General features: G+C 57.1%; 2 protein-coding genes across 5 annotated transcripts in view; one reads left to right on the top strand and one right to left on the bottom strand.

Moving 5' to 3' along the window:
- Positions 1-7,101, top strand: part of FAM168A (family with sequence similarity 168 member A) — a 216,613-nt gene extending 209,512 nt beyond the window's left edge. For all 3 annotated transcript variants that reach the window (XM_075742626.1, XM_075742627.1, XM_075742628.1), the window contains 3 exons: positions 94-268; positions 1,919-2,049; positions 3,314-7,101. In XM_075742626.1, the coding sequence (XP_075598741.1) occupies positions 94-268; positions 1,919-2,031 (288 nt within the window). In that variant the 3' untranslated portion in view covers positions 2,032-2,049; positions 3,314-7,101. The remainder of the gene's footprint in view (positions 1-93; positions 269-1,918; positions 2,050-3,313) is intronic.
- RELT (RELT TNF receptor) lies at positions 7,097-17,970 on the bottom strand. Of its 2 annotated transcripts, XM_075742624.1 has the most exons (12): positions 17,884-17,970; positions 16,982-17,062; positions 15,008-15,069; positions 13,763-13,852; positions 13,503-13,675; positions 13,324-13,409; positions 12,855-13,091; positions 12,617-12,697; positions 12,462-12,537; positions 12,156-12,344; positions 11,941-12,064; positions 7,097-9,513 (listed from the first exon to the last, which is right to left on the bottom strand). In XM_075742624.1, the coding sequence occupies exons 3-12, from the start codon at positions 15,050-15,052 to the stop codon at positions 9,475-9,477; spliced, it is 1,140 nt and encodes a 379-aa protein (XP_075598739.1). In that variant the 5' UTR covers positions 15,053-15,069; positions 16,982-17,062; positions 17,884-17,970; the 3' UTR covers positions 7,097-9,474. The 2 variants fall into 2 exon arrangements, with proteins under 2 accessions (XP_075598739.1, XP_075598740.1); XM_075742625.1 differs by lacking the exon at positions 17,884-17,970 and having other exon boundaries at positions 15,008-15,065.
- Positions 17,971-19,081: the final 1,111 nt, after the last annotated feature.

The raw sequence follows: 19,081 nt of genomic DNA, 5'->3' as shown, positions 1-19,081 counted from the left end.
ATACCGGGCTTCGAGTCACTTGCTTTGGCTTCTGCTCTCAATCGAGTGACAAAGACGATGGTGGGGTTTGTTTTTTTTCCCCTTCTCAAACAGGGAGCTTATTACACCCAGCCAGTGTACGCGGCACAGCCTCACGTTATCCATCACACCACCGTGGTTCAGCCCAACAGCATCCCATCGGCCATCTATCCGGCCCCGGTCGCTGCGCCCAGGACCAACGGTGTGGCCATGGGGATGGTCGCTGGGACTACCATGGCAATGTCAGCAGGTAAGAAGGAAAGTTTTATTGTGTTTTCAGCCGTAGTTTCATCTCTCGGATGGGACATACCCAAACAACCTGTGCAGGAGACTTGTCCCGGCTGGAGAACTCCGTGCATCCGCTGTGCTGCCTGCAGCCTTGCAGGGTGCATCTGGGAAGTGGCCTTGCACACAGCTAATCGCAGCTGCGGCTGCCAGTTTTCCGTGCTGGTTACTGCCCCTTTGCAGGCAAAAAAAAATCAATTAATTTGCTCCTGATACTGATCTGAGTCAGTTTTTAGGTTAGCAGAGGAGACCTTTCGTTTGGCTCACTCCAGAGGGATGCATTCTCGCATCTGTAAATATATTATTCTTTCCTCTGTCTGTTCCATGAGAAGAGGAATAACCAGGTTTGCCCATCTTCAAATAACGTTGTGTTTCTATCCTCAAGTTCCTTTTTTAGAATACTTGTTGTCTTGCTTTTGTTTGACAAAATGCACATTAATGTTGGTTTATGGATCTCAAACCCTCTGCATTTTACATGCAGGATTGCTTCATAAATAATATGCAGAATTGCTTCAAACTGCAATTAGTTGATAGCACATGAAGTAAGGATACAGGCTGGGGTTTTTTTTTCTCCAAAGCCTGTTTTTCTCTCATTAACAATTCTTAGGATTGTATATTGAATTATGCCAAGAAATGCATCATTCATCCTTTCGCATCTGCATTAGCTATGAAACAGGACTCTGTTATGGGACACAATCCCTGGTGCAAGCAGAGATATTGCAGCCTGGGCATGACAGGAACCACTCTGAGAGATTTACTGTTGCTTATACTGAGAAGTGGCTGGATGTAATTAATGCACGTGGGATGTCTTAACATACCCAGAAACAGAGAAGTTGTTTCGAGCACCCAGTCCCTCCCAGAACACGGTAGTTTGGGACTGTATTCTCCCTCCCCGTGTCTGCTGAAGGCACCGTGCAAATTCTTGCCTAAAATCCCTCTGCGTATCAGCTGCAGAGTAAAAGAAAAGAGGCCGCACCGGGGACGTCCCTCTGCCTCACGGCTGGGAGAGGATGGCTCCTTCTGCTGCATCCCAAGGCTCTCGGCTCTCCGGCTTTAAACGAAGCAGAAGAGCTCCACTGCCCTTGGGAGATGAGCGGCAAAGCTCATCTTCATTTTCCCTGGAAGGTCTGGGGTTTGGGTTTTTTTGTTGGGGTTTTTTTTTTTTTTTTTCTTTCTTCTCATCTCCTTTTGCAACCCTCGTCCCTTCCAGTTCGGTCCTCCAATGTTTCAGATCGTTGCAGTGATCTGCTGTTGCAATTTAGCCCGGCGCCTTCGGCAGGCGGAAGGCGTCACGGGGTTAGTGGTTACTTCTGCTGTCGGTCTTTAGGGACAGGGAACATTGGAAAAAGGTGAGTTTAAGGTCGGAAAGTAGTACGGAAAAATGTGCTGGAGCTTGAGGTGGGTTTATTCCGCTCGTGGAACCGCATGAGTCAGACACGTTAAATTCAGGTCTCATGGGCAGAATAACATGTTGGAGAATTGAAGAAGGAAAAAAAGGGCAGGCGATGCCGTGCCTGCCCCCCAGACACGGTCTGCAGCACCGTACCCTCGGCGGAGGCTATCCTCCCCTGATGGACCTCTCCTCCTTGCTAAATATTTCTCCCTGCCATTTCAGGAACCTTGTTGACCACCCCACAACACACCGCCATCGGAGCACATCCAGTTTCCGTGCCAACGTACAGGGCTCAAGGAACCCCAACCTACAGCTACGTACCTCCACACTGGTAAACCCACTGGCCAATTCATGTAAGTGCTGCCTTCGCGGGTCTCGCTCTGCCCTTGGCGATTAATCGGCCACTGAGCACCGCCGTCGCTTCTCTCCTGCCCACAAAGCTGCTGAATCTCTTTGTCCAGGCGACGCTCTGACTCTGGAAGAGCCGTTTAGCGCTGCTCCCTGGCTGCACGGCGCGCTGTCGCGGGGCTACGGAGGGTGTTAGTAAATCACGGTGTGCCTTGACCTTACGTCTCGCTGCTCGGTGCGTGCAAGGCTTCACCAGTGACCTCCGTGGCATCAAGGCACTCTGCGTGCAGTTGGGCACTGTGAGGGGGAAATTTTTATGCTGTAAGGTTTTGGATGCTCTTTCGTAGAATCCCAGACTGGTTTGGTGGGAAGGGACCTCCCAGCCCATCCAGTGCCACCCCCTCTGCCATGGGCAGGGACACCCTCCACTAGCCCAGCTTGCCCAAAGCCCCATCCAACCTGGCCTTCAACACTGCCAGGGAGCCAGGGGCAGCCACAGCTTCTCGGGGCACCCTGTGCCAGGGCCTCAGCACCCTCACAGGGAAGGATTTCTGCCTCCCATCCCATCTCCATCTCCCCTCCTTCGGTTTCAAACAGTTAACCCCTTGTCGTATCACTACGCTCCTCGATAAAGAGTCCCTCCCCAGCTTTCGTATCACTTCAATATGGGTTTTTTTTTTTCCCCTGCTAAAACATGCTGGGAGATCGTCTTGTTCATTAGCACAGGGGTTGCATGCAGCTGCCTGCACCCTGCCTGTTTATTAGCGCCAGGGGTGTGTGCAGCTGCCTGCAACCAGCTGCAGGGTCCTGTCGTGCTCGGGATCCCACAAATCCCAGCTGCTTGTTTAAACACTCTCCGTGTGTTGCTGGAGCCCTCGGTCCATCACGCCAAATTAACGGGCAACGCAGCTGATGGGAGCACACGATGCTGCACGGGGAGGCGGCGTAGCTCTCATCCAGCCCAGGGGGTCATCTGAAATCTCTCCTCGCTGCGTACGTTATGCTGGGCTAATCCTGCCCACGACAAAGTGTTGGGTAATTAGCAGAGAGCATCCTGTCCGCATATTTTTAATCCTGTGCTGATGCTTTCTCAGCTCCGTGCCCGAGAAATTGCCCGCGGAGCGGTGCGAGGGATGCTTCTATCCCATACGCATCAGCTAGACGTGCTGCGTGCGGTGCAGGGGGTTCAGAGGAGAGGAGAACAACCCTGCCTGATCCCGCACCGTTCGCTTCTAACTCCTTCTTTTTAATATGTTTGCTGTCTTCCAGATCCGGAGTCGAACATTGTATGCAACTACACAAGTCTTACATCGGTGCTGCGGCCGCTGTACTGCAGCACCTCGTCTGTTTGCAAGAACAAAAGAGAAAAAAAAAAAAAAAAAAAGTGCAAGGGTCACTTTATGCATTCTTTAGTGGTTTTTGTAAAAGCTGCTTTTTCTAATCTTCTGCCTCTTTTTTTTTTTTTTTTTTTTTCCCCTCTCCCCCTTCCTCCTCCCCAACCCACATAAATTGTGTAACACACATACTGACACTGAGCAATAGTAAAGTTCTCTCTTTGGTCCTATCGTTTGAAAGCTCAGAATATTCACTTTTCCAGCATTGCCCAGCTGAGTGGTGCAAAGATCCCCCACTTCTTGTTCGTTTGGGTTCTTTTTGTTATTTTTCTGTTGTCGTTGTTGTTGACGAGAGCCTAGATTTTCTTTGGCTAGTAAGAGTGGTTGATGTTCAGGGTACTATGTGAAAAGCACAGCGCTGGTAGGCAGGCTTATTCCGATTTGGTTTGGGTATTTTTAGTTGAATAATATAAATTATTTAATCTTCCATAACATATTACAAGAAAATTGGTGTCTTCCAGATAGCTGTCGTGATAGATTATAAACGCATTATCTGCAGTGAAATTCTGAACTCATCCCTTCTTTCGTAGGAGTAAGAGACTATAAATATAATTAGCAACGTAACACACACGTCTTAGGAAGTAGGAGGACTGGTCACCACCAGGTCTTTGGTCTGCTTTTTCCAACTGGGCAAACGGATCTTGCGTGACGGGAAGAGAGCGGCGGAGACGCGTGCCCTGGTGGCGTCTTGCACCTCTTGGGAAAATGAGATGCTCCCCATCTTCCACGTCGTGGGGCTGTGCGAGGGAGAAGGCAGATCCTTCCTTGCATGGCTACCGTTTGCAGGCAGAGATGTGTCGGGTGGCTGTTGAAGGAAGCAAGGAGATGTCCAAGGCTTGGTCTGAAGAGCTTTGCCAGGTCCAAGGAATGATCTGAAGAGCTTCTCCAGGTCCAAGGGTTGATCTGAAGAGCTTCTCCAGCGTCTGGTGGTGTAGGGAAAGAGGGTGGCTGGTTGATGTAGAGTCTCTGAGGCAGGGCGAGGGGGAAGACTGGTGGCTTCACCTTGCACCTGCACCATTGGCGGGGCTGAGACCAAACCACGATGTCTCTGTAGTGATCGAGGTGGCCCCCGTTCTTTGGGTCACAGCGGGGCTTGGAGACTTTCAGGAGAAATGTTCATCCAGGCACAAATCCTGGAACCATAGAGAAAGGCCGGAGAAGGGGATGATGTCCAGCTGCTTTGCTTGGTGAGCAGGGAGAAACAGGGGGAAGAGGAAGCAATAGCAATAAACATGTCGTCTTCCTCATGGAAGGCACCTGAGAAAAGGCGAGAGCAAGGAAGGTGATCCACAGCTGACGTGGACCGGGCTGGGAGACAACGGGCACGCAGAGGCTGTGGGCATTGGGGTAGTTTCTGGGGGGTTTGGCTTACCCAAGGGCATGAGGACATGAAGCCAACTGCGGCTGGTGATATCCCACCTCGGGGCGTCCAAGTAGAGCAATAAGTTGTCTCGAGGGCAGCAGTGAGAGCGTTCATATATGCAGACAACGCTTGTGGCCAGTTTGAGTTATTTTTAAATCCTTATCCGTAATCCTTATCCAGCGGAGAAACAAGGCTTTTCTTTTTTTTCCTTTCCTTTTCCTAAGACGAAAACATTGTTGGGTTTTGATTTTTTTCCCTCAAGCGTGCCAAAAGAGTTACATTCACCCGGCAGCATGTTTGCAACTCTCACATCTCTTGGGCTCGAGGTTGTCACAAGGAACCAAATCCAGAGCCTTTAAAGAGGTCAGGTTAGGAGATGTGGATGGGAATCCCTCCTGGCACTGCCTGGGATGGGTTTCCAACCCATGGGTGGTGTTGAGTCAGTGCCCAGATGTCTCAGTTGGCTGTTCTGCTTTGGTCATGCCTGGATCACGTCTCCAGATGGAGGTGAGGGCAGTGGAGACCAACACTGGAGGGTCACCTTGACTGGAATGTGGTGGTGTAGAGGTCAGACTAGAGGGTCTTTCAGAAGAGCAAGGTGACCAGTTGTGGGCACCTTGGTGAGACCTCCTTGCTCTTGGTGGTATCTCCCAGCTTGGCTTCTGCTACCATTGGGAGGAGCTACTGGAGCTCCTTCCCGTGAACATAGTCCAGATGGGGAGAAACAAGCTTAGGGACCCAAAAGGACTTTTCCTACCACTGATCGGTCCCAGGTGGTTTGTCAGGTCGTGTGTTGGTGCCAGCACTGCTGATGGGGGTCATTTGCTTGGTTCTGTTGGTTTGAAAGGAAATCTACCAAAGCTCTGGTTGACCTTCCCAACCTCAAGGGGAACAAAGTGGGTGAAGACTGAACACCAGTGTTGTGGAGTGGGGAGGGTGGAGTTCTCCCGTGTAGTACTTTAGGTTGCACTTTAGGTTTGTGTAAAAGGAAAAGAGAAGAAAAAAAAAAGGACTAAATAATCAGAGGGTTGCCCGTTCAGCTCGGCAAAGTCAAGGGTTAGCACATAAAGAGCAACAGGACATTTGGAAATAACAATACTACATCATCCTTCCGCTGTTTGTAGCACGCTAGTGAAACCTGGGCCAAAAAACCCCCCAAGAGATCACAGGAATTGAAGACCTCGCAAATACCCTTTCTTGCTCTGTTGACTTCACGTTATGTAGAAGGAGCTGCCTGTCAGCATTGAAACATGGAGGGTAGAGTAAGCTCTAGCTAACGTAAGAGCGCTACAACTTGCAGGGTCCAACGAGCTTCGTTATCACAGCCTGGGCTCTGCAGAGGAGGACCTTTCCCAGCAGGCCTCCACCAGCAGACACCATCCTACCACTGGCCTAGGCACCCTTCACCCTTAACTGCTTTAGGAACGACTGCTAAAGTTTTGGCCCATGGCTAGGAAGGAGATGCTAAGCTTTCTCCTGAAAGGAAAGAAAACACTAAAGGTGGGGTAGAAAGCTCCAGGAGCTGAGCATGGAGGCTTTGATCAGTAGCAGATATGATGCTCCTCATCCTGGTGTGCCCAGGCAGAACTACTCATTAACTCAACCCAGGTGTAAAGAGGTGAAATATTTGCCGTCTGTTGGGCGAGAGGCTTTGGTGAGCAAATTTGGCAACCGCTGTTGAGTTTATGCTTGGACCACTGCATGGCTTCAGGGCCACCACATAGCTCTGGGGCCACCACATGGCTCCAGGCTTGGGTAGCTCCTTCCCAAGGTGGATTCATGGGGCCGCAGTGGTGAGGAGATGCATGTGGGCCTTGATGCCCCTCCCAGGCTGATGTCAGCAGTGACCTGCAGCCCTGTCCCCTTCCCCGTGGAGGGATGTGGTTTTTCAGATAGATGGAAGGATGAGAGAAAAGCCCATGATCCCGAGTCCTTTCTTTGGCCAAGTCATGGCTCAAGTGAAGGTCCTGGGGAGGTTGCAGCCTGGTGGGGGACTCCCTTGTGGAGGGGACACTGATGGGGGCCACCAGCTTCCCAAATATTTCACCCCAGCAAAGCTTTGCTGGTGTTGGTTGAGGAAAAGGGTTTCCCCACGGTGAAGGATCACACCAGGCGTTCGCAGGGAAGAGCAGGAGGGGTTAAACCATCCTTAGCAGGGCCAGCAAAACGTCTCAGAGATTAAAATTCCAGCTAAAGAGGAAAGAAAATAACTCTCAAACCGCTGTTAACGACCATTAACCCACCCCTGCTGTTGTCTTTGCTTGAAAACATGAGCTGTAGGGTGAGATTTTGGGGGGGGGGGACACAAAGGGTGTGTTAATAGTGGTGGTGGCCCCCAACCCGAGCGAGCCCCTTGGAGCCTGTACCCGTCATGCCTCCAAGCGGCTGAACCCTCCGGGCGAGGATTTGCTCCTGTATTTTATGAAGAATACCAACCCAAGTCCAGCTTTTTGCAGTTTCAAGATGTAATTACCACGCAGTGTTATTTAAGGGGTTTGTTTTAGTGATGGATGTTTCGGGGTATCGGGTTTTTCCCCCAGCTGCCGGCATCTCCGCTCCTTCCCAGAGAGCCCCCCCGCACTCCCCCCAACCTCTGTGCCATCCCCTCCCTCCCCTCCTGCATCCCGGCGGCGGATGCATCCCGGATTTGGGATGATGCGGTCCCCGGCCGGAGGGCATGGAATGGGGTCTGGCTTTTCTGGAGGGAAGAAAACCCACATTTGGGGACTTCTTTTCAACGGGAAAACCCAACCATCTGACAATAGCAATAAGAGCCGTTGGATACCCATAAATTCAGGATTTGGGGTGGGTTTTGTTGTTGGGTTTGGTTGGTTTTTTTTTTTTTTTAATTGTCAATATTTTCAGGCCCTCCAAGCATCTGTCGTCCCCAAAACACAACGACCCTCTGCCCACCTTCCCTTTGCTTTGCCGCAAACGCCGGGTTGTCGGCAGGATCAGGCTCCGAATATTTTCTCTGCCGTGTGTTAGCATTCCCAGAGGGCAAAAAAAAGGAAAATAAAGTCCGTTAAGGAGCTTGGGAGGGAGGAGAGCTTGAAAAAGGCTTTTTTTTCCGGCGTGCTGCATCGTGGCGCTTACGGATTCAGCGGTAATCAGGTAAAATAACCTGTTACGGGGATGTTTGCAAAGCAGGAATAGCAAAATACGGGGTTTAACGGCAGCAGTTGCTGGTTGGAAACGCTCAGTTGTGCCGGTTGTAGGAAAAGAATCGTGATGCAAGGCGGCCACCCGCAGCAACGTCGCGTCTTCCTGCAAGGGACGGAGCGGAGGGGAGCTGGGGTTTTCCCGGGGTGAAGGGGGTTCAGGAGCAGGGTGCTGGATGGGGAACGATTCGCAGGGTCGGCAGCCGCCGGGAAGCACGGCAAGGAAGGGAAAAATGAGATAGTGGGGTGCAGGATTGGACCCAAACCCTCCCGTCCCCATAGCGTGGAGCAAACCTGCGCCGGGCTCCTACCCCTCTTTCTATGTAATTAATTTTTTTAATTGATTTTGACCGCCAGACCAGCTCGTTTTTAAATATTATTGGACCTCTTAAGCAAAAATAAATATTAAAAAAAGAAAAAACAAAAAAAAAAAAAGAAAAGAAAAAAAAAAAAAGATTAAAAACCAAGAGTAACCATGTCTTCCAAGTCTACGTCTCAAAGGTGTGTAGGGAACATGGCCTTGAACTGACCCCCCGGAAAGCCCCGCAGCCTCGGTTTGTCCATCTGAAGTGTAAATTTGGGTTTTTTTTCCCCCATTTGTTTTCTGTTCTGGTTTTGGTTCTGAAGATCAGGTCGTGATCTCCCTGACAGATTTCAGCCAAGAGTTTGTAACTGTACGATATTTACTGTAAGATGTAGAACATTCGATAACTATTAAAATGTTTCCAAAAAAAAAAATAAATAAAAGAGCCCGAGAGGGTTTGGTGGTTGGTTTTTCGGCGTGGTGATGTGGTGGAGAAGTGAACGGGACCAGCTATAAACCCATGTGTAGGTCGGTGGTAGAGCGTGAGGGTCTCCAACCCAACCCTGGGTGGGTTGTCCCGCTAACCCTGACATGGCCAAGCTAACGTGGTCCTATAGAAACAGCACCTATGGAAGGCGGAGTGTGTGATCTTTATGGTGAGCAGAGCATCACCACCATGTTCTCCTGGGCTGACCGAGACTTTGGATAGAGGAGAGGATGTGGATGCAGGAGACCAGCCTTGGCCAGAGCAACCCATGCCCCAGTTGGCTTGTTGGTAAGGTAGGAGTTGTCCCATGATCCAGGGACCATCGTAGCCTGCGATGTTGAGTGCTGGCACCTGGTGGTGGAGGAACATCAAGAGCTCATGACATTCCTGGAGAGGCTTCAGTTCAACAGACCCAGAAGGTGACTATCGAATGGCATCCTGGCCATGCAACATTCTCCATTGCATGGTGCCTCCAATGGAGCTGTGCTCTGGCATCGCGGCTCCCGGAGATGCTCTCCATCGGGCCACCACCAGACCTCGGGGACAGGGAATCCTTCTCACCAGCCGGGCAAGACGTTGGATTTGCCGTGCTGCCGGTGGACACCTTGGTGGCAGGAGCAGGGGCCAAGCTGCCACCTCCGACGCTTCATGGCACCAAGGGGGACTGGCTTTCACATGGTCCCCAGCATCCTCTGTCCCCTCCATGGGGTCTTTGGGGGTGTCACCGTCCCCCCAAGGCAGCCCCCAGGCCAGGTGCCAGCTGTGGAGGACAAGGGATGGACCACGTCTCCGGGTGAGGCTGGATCGGGCCCTTTGCACCACCCAAAGCGGCGGAAGCCACACTCCGTGGTGGCTGTCACCACCCGGGGACATCCCGCGTGGGAGGGGACACCTCCTCCTGCTGAGGGCAGCCCCCCAGGTTGTCCCCGCAGCCCCAGGCGTCCCCACCTACAGCAGCTGGTCCAGCCCCCCCATAAGGACGCTGAGACCCCGCAGGATTTGGCCGTGGGCTCAAGCAGGGTCAAGGTGTCCCCAAACGGCTGGGGACGGCCCAGGGTGACGGGAGATGGAGGGGACACGGTGGCCGGGATGGCCCCGGGGAGCCCCGACCATCGCTGTGATAAGCTGGGCGGGCTCAGCCAGGCAGCGGTGAAGGCAGGGCAGGCAGGGGTGAAGGCAGGGCAGGCAGAGGTGAAGGCAGGGCAGGCAGGCTGCCATTGGCCTTGGCAGGGTGGACACCCATGGGTGCTGCACCCAGCTCTGGGGGGGGGGGGGTGTAAACAGGGCTGTGGAGGGGTGCCTTGGAAGGGGGGGGGTGTGTGCGTGCACGCGTGCGCGTGTGCACACTTACAGAGCTCCGGGTGCACACGTGGGGGTGACTGCATACGCGTGTGCACGAGCGCAGAGGTGGGCGTGAACGGGTGCGTGTCTGCACAGCTGCGTGTGTGTGTGCAGGTGTACGCACACTTACGGAGCGCCACGTGCAAGTGTGTGTGTTTGCACGCGTGACTGCATGCACGTGTGCATATACATATGTGCATGTGTGCGAGGGGAGTTTGCACGTGCACGTCTGTGCGTGTGCGCGCGCGCACATCTGTCCACGTTTATAGAGCGCCGTAGGCAAAGGTGTGTCTGCATGCAAGTGGGACTGCACGTGCGTGTGCCTGTACATACGTGCATGTGCACACGTGTGCATTCAGAAGTTGGTTTGCACGTGCACTTACGCGTGTGCTCATCCCTGCATACGTGCACGTGCAGCAGGGTGTGCACACGTAACGAGCTCCATATGCAAGTGTGGGCACGTTTGCATGTGTGTGGTGTCTGCATGTCCTTGCGTGTACATATGTGCACGGGCACACACGTATGTTTGCAGGAGTGGGCTTGCGTGTGTATTTCCGCATGCGTGTGTGTGTTTGCACATGCAGCAGTGTGTGATCGGGTGTGGTGTGCACCTCTGTGGGTGTGCACGTGTATGTCTGTACACTTATGGAACTCCCTGTGGAAGTGTGTGCACGCATGCGTGTACCACTGCATGTACGCAGATGCGTGTGCACACACGTGTTCCCCCATGTGTCCGCTGAGGTGTGAGCGGGCGTCACGCGTACGTGTATAGAGCTCCACAGAGAGTCACAGAACCGGTTCGGTTGGAAAAATCATTTGAGATCATCGAACACGCAAGTGTGTGTCTGCATATGTGTGCGCACGTGTAGATACGTGTATGTAAGTGTGCAGAGGTGGGTTTACACGGGGATATATTTGCCCATGCAGATGTGTGTGTGAACACGTGTGTGCATGTATGTCTGTGTGTGCACAGAGTTCCCCGTGCGTGTCCACATGCAGGTGGAACTGCACACGTGTGCATGTACATGCGTGCATGGGTTTATGCATGTACGCGGGTCTCATCCGTGTGTGTGTGCCCATCCGTGCATGCGTGCGTGCAAACATACGTACATACACATACGCATTTCCACGCACAGGCGCTCGTGGCTGCCAACACCGCCACGTGCGGGGGCGTGTGCGAGGGCACGTGTGCCCGTGCAGCTGCCCGTGAGTCACGCAGCAGCCCCCCCCCGGCCGCGTCGCCCTGTGCCAGGCTCCGCCGCCAGCCCACGGCACCCTGCGGCGTGTGACCCCCCCACACACACACACACCTCCACGGCCCCTCCGTGCGTGCCGGGTTTCTGCGTGGCCGTAGGGGGTGGAGGGGTGCGCGGCCACACGCGTGTGCGTTGCCTCACCGTACGTGTGGGCTGTACGGCGTACGGGTGGAGCTGCACGCGGGTGCGCAGACACGCGGGGCACAGGGTATATTAAAGCGCTGGCTGCTGCGCAACACCCCGGGGGCCACCAGCACCCGTGCCTCCGCAGCACCCCTGTGCGCCAGCACCCACCCCTGCACCCCCAGCAGCACCCACCCCACAACCCCCTACAGCACCTTAGATGGGGGTAGGGGGGGAACTCACCAAACCCCTTCAGGCTCTATTTTTGAAATATTTTTTTTAAGCCTCCCAGCTGCTGGAAGAGGCTTGGGGGTGAGGGGCTGCACCGTCCTCACAAATCACCAGGTGCCCTCATTAGGCTTCAGAGTTAACACTCTACCCTCCACCCTCCCAAAGCCCTGTTTTGCCCCAGGAAGGACCCCCAGGGGCTCCCCCCCACACACCACCCTCCCTCCGCGCCCCCTCACCTTGGGGGGGCTGTCGATGCTTTTCAACCACGGGGGCTGCATCCCGCTGCCAGCGGGGATGGCACCACGGGGGGGTTCGCCCCCCACCTCGCTCCTCATCTCGGGGATCCGCGACACCCGAAACCTGTTGGGGGGCAGCACGTCAGCCTGTCCCCACCATGGAGGGGGGAGACACGCCGGGAGGGGGTGTTGGGTGGGGGGGGGTCCCCACTTACCTGCCGACAGAGAGGATGGTGACCTCACTGGGACGAGCCCCGGGCTTGGGGACCTTGGTGGCACTGAGTGGTGGCAGCACCTCAGGCCACTTCTTCTGGCTGCAGCGGGCGCACGGGGCCGGACCCTGCACCGTGTGGAGGTGTTCCTGGTGTCGGCAGGTGGGGGGAAACTGAGGCAGGAGGTGCAGTCTGGGAAGCGGGGGGAGATGCCATCAGCACGGGCTTGGTCCCACCATGGGGGGGGGGGGGCCCTCAGCGCAGCCTTGAGGCGGGGGGGGGTGGCTTACTTATTTGGGGGTGGCTTACTTATTTGGGCCCGGTGGTGGCATCGGCTGTTGGCCGTGATGCTCCTTCAGCAGCTCCTCCAGCGCCGCGGCGTTTTCTATGGGTGGGAGGACACGGGGCGGGGGGTGTCACGGGGGGTCCGGCCCATGTCATCCCCCCCAGAGACCCCCCCTGACCTTTCTTCTCGGTGATCAACCGCACCAGCACCCCAATGGTGTCCTCGTTGGCATCCTCCAGCTGGTAGATGGAGCTGGGACCTGGAAGCAGAAGTTGGGAGGACTCAGTGATGGGGGACAACCCCCCTCCCGCCCCCAGGAGGGCCTGGGACGATGAGAACCAGAAGCCACGGGGATGGGCTGAGGCGAGATGGATGTGGGATCACCGAAAAGCGCCCGCGGCACGACCGGGGCTCACCGGCGCTGCCGGGCTGGGGGTCCTTGCTGGTGGTGCAGTGGTAACCCTTCTTCTTCAGGAGGTTGCAGACCAGGATGCCCAACAACCCCATGGCGCAGAAGACCGGGACGATGGTCAGCACGGCCGCCTGCGCCGCCACCGCCGCCTCCTCCTCTTCCTCACCCATCAGGGTCACTCGCGTCCCGTTGGTCCCCGCCAGCCGGCCCGGTGTTTCGGGGCTGCGGGCTCGTCGCCGACCTGGGGAGGGGAGGCACCAGATCAGCCCCGGCGAGGAGTTGGGTTGGGATTCAATCCCGTTTGCCCAGGAGCGTCGCTGCACGGCTGGGCCCCAGGGAAGCAGAAGCCACTCGTGTCACGAGTGGGAACGTTCTCAGCTGCCACATCCTTACAGGACGTCACCCTCCCGTCTCAAGGGGGGACCGCATCCTGCGACGTCCCTGGAGCAAATGCCGGCACAACGGGCACCCACCTGGGCACCCTGGGGTGCTGCGGGGAGCAGCGGTGCAGGGCAGGCACCGGCCCCGGGGCTCCCTCTCCCCTTCAGGGCTGTAAAACCTGCGGGGTGGGAGGGGAGGGTCAGGATACGGCCCACGAGCAGCATCGGGACTGGGGGTTCACAGCATCCCCCCCCCCCCGGCCCGGGCTCACCCCGGCAGGCAGGCTCCGCAGCGGCTGTCGGTCGCTGCCGTCCCCGGTGTCACCAGGATCCTGTTCCTGGCCTGGCAGCGGGTGTGAGCGGAGCAGGATACGTCTCCCGGTGAGAAGGTGCCGGGAGGACAAGCTCGGCACGTCCCCACCGGGTCCTGAGCCGAGCCGCACGCCTGCGTGGAGGGAAAGGGAAGTGAGCGATGGCTGGATCCTGCTCCTTCCCCCCCGGCAGGGACGTGCCGCGGGTGGGCACGGCTTACCCCAGTGGGCTCCTCTCCGGGTGGGCATCCTGGTGCCCCGTGCTCCCGGGGACGGCAACTCCCGGCTCCCGCGTCGGGTCCGCTCAGCACCTGCAAAGGAGCAAAGAGCGGTGCTCAGCGCTGGCCGCCGCGGCTCCCGTGCCAGCGGCGACGTGACTCCGGTGCGGGCGACGCGGCAGAGGGGAACCCATCGCGAGCGCCGTGACGGGTGCCAGCCCGGTACACGTACCGCGGTGGATGCAAACCCATTGCGTGCACCGCGGCCGACGCAAACCCATCGCCAGCACCGCGATGGATGCCAACTCATTACAGGCACGGTGGTGGATGCCACCACGTCGCAAGTGATGCGATGGGCGCAGTCCCATTGCGTGCACTCCAGTCAGTGGAAACCCATCACCAGGGACGCGCTGGATGCAAACCCGTCGCCAGTGACACGATGGATGCAAACCCACCCCGTGCACCGCGGCGGGTGCAAACCCGTCGCCAGCAACGTGACGGATGCGAACTCATCGCGCGGGCTGTGGCGGATGCCAACCTGTCACAAGCGACGCAACGGGTGGAATCCCGTTCCACGCGCCGCGGCGGAAGCAAACCCGTCCCAAGTAACACGATGGATGCAAGCCCATCCCATGCACCACCACAGCTACAAACCCATCACCAGTGACGTGGTGGTGGTAGCAAACTCACCGCGGCTGATGCAAACCCATCGCGACCCTGGGGCCCATCCCAAGAGCATCTCCCAGACGTGGGACAAAACGGTGGCCCCAGGGGGAGCAGCGAGGCAGAAGCCACATTCCCCACCAGCCCCTGCCCTGGAAGAACTTCTTCCCTGTGAGGGTGCTGAGGCCCTGGCCCAGGGTGCCCCGAGAAGCTGTGGCTGCCCCTGGCTCCCTGGCAGTGTTGAAGGCCAGGTTGGATGGGGCTTTGGGCAAGCTGGGCTAGTGGAGGGTGTCCCTGCCCATGGCAGGGGGTGGCACTGGATGGGCTTTGAGGTCCCTTCCAACCCAAACCAGTCTGGGATTCTATGAAGAAGCTTCGACAAAGGAGAGAATAGGAGGAGGAAGAAATTGGAGGGGAAAACCCCCTCAAACTGAGCATCTCTCTGGAGCTGAGCAAGCCTCCAGGTGGGAAATGTTTTGGGGTGCCCTATTGTGGCTATGGGGTGGTGGTGCTGGGATGGGTTCAAGCGTCAGAGGAGCCCAAAGCAGAGACGCAGAGGGATGGGATGGACGAGGCCGTACTCACCCCCAGGACGGTGACAAGCCACCAGCGCATCCCGCTCCTCTTCATCGCCAGGGGAGACCTGCCTGAGGGGGAGCACCGGGGTCACCATCCAGGGAAAGGCCCAACGGAGAAACAGTTTGGGGGCCCTATCCCCCCCCCCCCCCATATCGGGATGCTGCAAAAGCATCTGCCTCAACATCCCTCCACCACCCCCCAAAAGTTTTATCAGAGCTTTGATGGGATGCCCGGCACCATCCCCTTCCCTTGCAAATCCTGACTCCATCCCGAACCGGAGAGGGACCAATCCTGCCACAGAGTCAGGACCAACCGTGCAAGGAGCAGGGCAAGGAGCAGATGATACAAAACACCATGAAATAAAGGGGTTTTCCTGTTCCGGAGGAAATCCGTAGGCATCTGCCACAAGGAAATGAAGTCACTAAAAAAAAATAAATGTATTTAAATAAAAAAAAAAAAATCAAGTGAAACAATAGGTGTTTCCCACAGGCTCATCTCCCCTCTTCGGGCTCAGCAATTAATGGTTAAAATTAAAATAAATGCTGACAGCACAGGGGAAGGAAAAAAAAAAAAAGGTAACCCAAACCCGGATCCAGCCTCCACCGCCCGCATGGAAATTCCCCCGGTCGTCACGGTCCCGTGAGAGCCACGCAGGAGCTTCGTTACAGCTTTTGCCTGATGAGCTTTTCCTAATTAGTGACCTGCATCATCGGTCCTGGATGCAGCTGATTCCACGTGGGACGGGGGGACGCTGCGGGGGCGAGCGGGACAGAGCTGGGTAACTACAGGACGTGGGGTGGGACACGATGGCACGGCCCAAACCGAGCACCCCCTGGGCTCCAGTTCCTCCCAGTAGCTCCCAGTTAGCTAGCACCCCATCAGGGTCCCAGCATGAAGCCAGCCAGCTCTTCTCCCCTCCTGAGGAGCTGCACCCCCAAACCAAAAGCCACTAAGCCCCATCTTAGCACCGTCTCTGCCAAGCTGGGACACCTCGATTTTTGGGGGGTGCTGAGCCAGCAGCCACCATCGCCCCGACCAGCCCGAGCCCCGCCACGTGCCGCCTCCCTGTTGAGCATCGCCCCAGGGCAATGGCATCCCACAGGGACACCCCAAATCCCCCCCGGGACTTGGGATGTGCCACTCGATCGGGAAAGGAGGGTGAAACCGGTGCGAGCCCTCCACCCTATGAGCCAGCACTAATAAAACTCGAGTTTAAGCCCTAACGTGAAGCGCTTTAATCCTTTGGGGCAGCGGCATTTCAGTCTTTAAGAGCAGCACCTTAGGGACACCCCAAAATGTTTGGGGTGCTGCTCTGCTGAGGAAGGAGCCGCAACGGCCTTGGAAGGGGACGGGCACGTCCCACCCTGGCTGGGGGACCAGGAGCCACGGCTGAGCGATGCCGTGGCCGGCACGGCTCACGCATCCCGGGTTCCCGGAGCATCTCAGCTGGCGACAAACAGATTTAAACCCCCCAAGGAACAGGGCTGGCCCCAAGTAAAGCAGATCTAAAGCCAAGCTTAACGCAAGGATTAAGGACATCCCTTAGGATGACCAGGCTCTGCCATGGGGACGCAGGAGGTACAAGGACCAGGCGGGTCCCAGCTCCTGGTTGTCACCGGAGCTTCGTCTAGTCGCAGCCACCCCAGGACTCAGCACCCATTTCTGGGGGCAGCTCAGGGACACCCCAGGTGGGGATGGGGGTGCAGAAACAAACCCGCAGCCAGCGACGGAGGGACACCCGGCTGCCCTGGCACGCGGGAGACAACTCCTGAAGCTCCCAGGGGAAACTAAACCCAACATAATTTGCCCCCCCCCAAGAACCAGAAGCAACAAAAACCTAACCCCACCAGTGCCAGACCCGGCTGCTATTTTGGGGACACCCCAACCTCCACCAACCCCGTACCCCGCTTGGCCGGTGCATCGATGCGAACACACCGGGAAAGGCGACTTGGTTTCGGTATCCCACCGGCTCACACAAACCTTTTATTCCCGACCCTTCCTTAACCCAGCCCGTAAGCCAAGGCTGCCCGCTGCGGGGAACTGCGTTTCGGCCGATGGCTCCTGCAGAGAAACAGGGGGGAGGAAAAAAAAAAATAAAAAAAATATATAAAAATGGAGCAACTGTTCAGAAACACTTTGGGGAACGGCTCTGGAGGCAGCTTCAGCCAAGAGGGGGATTGTCCAGCAAACGGAGCAAAGCTCAGCGTTATCGGAGCAAAGCTCAGCGTTATCGCATCCCTCCCCGGGTCCAGAGCTGGGGGAACAACCGAATCCTCACAAAAATCTGATATTAAAGGCAAACGAGCCCAGAGGCATCGCCGGCACGCAAAGCCCCAGCAGCGGCACGCTCCAGCCCTATTTGGGGGTGCAGCCTCCCCCCCCCCCCATCCCAGCTGATGCAAGTATTTGGCTGGGAGCCCTGTGATTTTTCCAGCTCCGGCAAATAACCCCCGGCACAGCTCCTGTCTCTTTTTCCAGGCAGCTGCTGCTGAGATTTTCTTCACCTCCTCCCCCCCCCCCCCCGTTTCTTTTAACCTACATTCGCTCTGCAGCAGCCAGAGCAGCACCCGAACCCCCAACCACCGCACCCCACTTCAGGCAGCACCAAGGTGAAGCTCCCCCCCCCCCCATACCCTGCTTAGAGACAAGGTCAAGGCAATAACACCCCCCCCCAAAAAAAAAACCCCCCACCCCTCTTTTCTATTACAGAGAGCCGAGCCCCCCCAAAACCCCCCAGCCCCCCCCCCACCTTGCACCAACCCCACCAGCCCCCGGGGAGGGAAATAACCCTTTAAAGCGAATTAAGCCGAGCTCGGAATAAGCCCAGCCCAAGCAGAGGTGGGGGTAGCCCCGGCCCGGGGTGCCCCTTGGGTGCCCCTTACCTGCCCCCCCCCCCCCAAACCACCGACCTCCCCACGGGGCCACCCAGCCGCGCGCGCGCCCCCCCAGCTCCTTATGAATGAACCCGCCGGCGCGCTACTGCCCTCCGCCCCGCCCCTTTCCTTGACGTCACCCACGAGGCTCCACCCCCTCCTTGGGACTTGGCCCCGCCCTCCTCCTCCTCCTCCTCCCTCTCCCCCCCCCCCCCCCCCGTGCGTCAGCGCCGCGCGCTCGGCTGCTCCCCCCGCCCCCTCCCTTACCGCGGGCAGCGCCCCCTGCTGGACGCGATGGGAACTGCGGGAGGCTGGGGGGGGTGGGTGGGGGGGGGATTTGGGGGTGCTGGGGTTTATCCCAACCGCGGAGGATTTTTTTGGGGGAAAACGAGACAAATCAGATGGCGGTGGGTTTTTACCTACCGAGCAGGAAATTTCAAAAAAAAAAAATTAAAAAAAAAAAGGAATTTTTTTGCCCCCTATGGCGCTGTGCGGGGGCACCCATGGGTGCTGCACCCCGCTTTCCCACGTGCCCTGTAGCTCACCCAATCTTGGCCTCGCCCCCCCCCCCCTCCTCCACCGGGGATAGATGAGGCCAGCCTGGTCACGGCAGGCCTGCTACCCCCCCTGTACCCCCCCGGGGGCCGGCGGGGCGTTGGGGTCCCCCAGCGCGGAGTCCCCCCGTTCCCGCTGTCTGTCCGTCCGTCATCCCCGGGGGACACCCAGGGAGCGGGACACATCCCGATGCTCCGTCACACCTTTCCCCCAAACATCCCGCTCGGGGTTAGCCGGGAGGGAACGACTGCACCCCAGGAGCGGAGAGGGTTTCTTCCTCCCACCGGGCTCTTCATCGCAGCCGGCATCACGGGGTGACGTCTCCAGTGACGCCGATGGGTGCTGGGTGTCGTGTCCCCCTCCCCAGGACTGCGCCCGTCCTCACGCCGTCCCCACCGCCCGCCCCGAGGCGAAGGACAAGACCACGCTGGCTTCGTTCTTGACACGGGTGACCTTTAATGACAAAGAACCCCCAAGGGACCGAAATTCCGCCCTCCCCTTCCCAAAATATCCTCAGCGTCCCAGCTATGACATCTGTCCCCCCCCCCTGCCCCGCTCCGGGTGGACAGACGGACGGGGGACAGCAGCATCCCCGTGGGGACGGGGGACACCCCGCTTCATCCCCGTGGGGATGGGGGACACCCCGCTGCAT

Source organism: Balearica regulorum, chromosome 1, assembly GCF_011004875.1.
Source record: "Balearica regulorum gibbericeps isolate bBalReg1 chromosome 1, bBalReg1.pri, whole genome shotgun sequence".
NCBI lineage: Eukaryota > Metazoa > Chordata > Aves > Gruiformes > Gruidae > Balearica > Balearica regulorum.
This window is presented reverse-complemented; position numbering and strand designations above follow the sequence as displayed.